Genomic DNA, 1,746 nt, shown 5'->3' with positions numbered 1-1,746 from the left:
GTTTAGGGTTTAGGGTTTAGGGTTTAGGGGCATGGGTGGGGCGGGGCTGAGGCGGGGGGTTTCGAGGGTTTAGAAAAGGGTTTAGGGTTTGGGAGGGAAATTTATTTCTCGGAGAAGTGTTGAAAGGAGGGTTGAAAGAGGTCGAGGGTTTACGGGGTCTAGGGTTTACGAGGGTTTAGGGTTTGGGCGAGGGTTTACGAGGGTTTGAGCGAGGGTTTAGGAGGGTTTAGGAGGGTTTAGGAGGGTTTAAGGGTTTAAGGGTTTAGGAGGGTTTAGAAGGGTTTAAGAGGGTTTAGGAGGGTTTGAGAGGGTTTAGGAGGGTTTGGGAGGGTTTAGGAGGGTTTAGGAGGGTTTAGGAGGGTTTAGGGGTTTAGGAGGGTTTAGGAGGGTTTAAGAGGGCTTAGATGGCATGAGAGGGTTTAAGAGGGTTTAGAAGGGCTTAGAAGGTTTAAGAGGGTTTAGAAGGGTTTATGAGGGTTTACGAGGGTTTACGAGGGTTTACGAGGGTTTACGAGGGTTTACGAGGGTTTAGAAAAGGGTTTAGAAAAGGGTTTATCATTTGCTGCTTATCTCACTTGCCATGTTGCCGTTTCTTGTTCTTTATTTATTTATTTATTTATTTATTTATTTATTTATTTATTTATTTATTTATTTATTTATTTATTATTTATTTTTATTTTGCTGCTGCAGCATTTTAAACATGGACCACCACTGCCCCTGGATAAACAACTGCGTCGGCTTTTACAACAGAAGATTTTTTCTGCAGCTGCTGCTCTATTCTCTCCTTTGTCTCACCATTGTGTTTGTCCACACGTGAGCTGCTGCTGCTGCTGCTGCTGCTGCTGCTGCTGCTGCTGCTGCTGCTGCTGCTGCTGCTGCTGCTGCTGCTGTGGTTATTTTGGCGGTGATGGCGGTGCTGCAGCTGTTCTTGTCGTTGTTTTGGTCCTGCTGCTGCTGCTGCTGCTGCTGCTGCTGCTTTATTCTCTCCTTTGCCTCACCATTGTGTTTGTCCACACGTGAGCTGCTGCTGCTGCTGCTGCTGCTGCTGCTGCTGTTATGGTTTTCTCGGCGGTGGTGGTGGCGCTGCTTCTGTTCCTGTTGCTGTTTTGGTGCTGCTGCTGCTGCTGCTGCTGCTGCTGCTCTACTTCCATCTTTGTCTTCCATTGCATTCGTCCACACGGGAACTGCTGCTGCTGTTGCTGCTGCTGCTGTTGCTGCTGCTCCTGCTGTTGCCGCTGCTGCTGCTGCTGTTGTTCTTGGTTTCCTGGAGGTGATGGTGGTGCTGCTGCTATCCTTCTTGTTGTAATTCTGCTGCTGCTGCTGCTGCTGCTGCTGCTGCTGCTGCTGCTGTTTGATTCCCCTCTTTTTATCTCTATTGTGATGGTACACACATGAGCTGCTGCTGCTGTTCCTGCTGCTGCTGCTGCCTTTACTGCTGCTGCTGTTGCTGGGTCACAGCAGCAGCAGCAGCAGCAGCAGCAGCTGAGCGGCGTTCCGCGCCTCCCCGGCGCCCTTGCAACTTCTGCTGCTGCTTTTTTCGCTGCTCTTGCTGCTGCTGCTGCAGCAGCAGCAGCAGCAGCTGCTGCTGCTGCTGAACTCCCTGCTGCTGCGTTGCTGCTGCTGCTTGTCCGCAGCTTCTTTTACATTTTCATAAACTCCTTCTACGGGCTGGGGGCCCGGGGGCCCCCCCAGGGGCCCCTGGGGAGGCCCGGGGGGCCCCCCTTGGGGGGGGGGGGCCCCCCAGCC

General features: G+C 52.1%; 1 protein-coding gene across 1 annotated transcript; it reads right to left on the bottom strand.

Moving 5' to 3' along the window:
- Window positions 1-774: 774 nt before the first annotated feature.
- ENH_00048510 (hypothetical protein) lies at window positions 775-1,652 on the bottom strand (the record flags this gene model as incomplete). Its single annotated transcript, XM_013585596.1, has 2 exons — window positions 775-1,447; window positions 1,645-1,652. The coding sequence occupies 2 exons, from the start codon at window positions 1,650-1,652 to the stop codon at window positions 775-777; spliced, it is 681 nt and encodes a 226-aa protein (XP_013441050.1).
- Window positions 1,653-1,746: the final 94 nt, after the last annotated feature.

The sequence above is a fragment of the Eimeria necatrix genome, genomic scaffold, assembly GCF_000499385.1.
Source record: "Eimeria necatrix Houghton genomic scaffold, Enh_scaff378, whole genome shotgun sequence".
NCBI classification, from domain to species: domain Eukaryota; phylum Apicomplexa; class Conoidasida; order Eucoccidiorida; family Eimeriidae; genus Eimeria; species Eimeria necatrix.
Note: the sequence above shows the minus strand (reverse complement) of the source record. Positions and strands in the feature narration are given on the sequence as shown.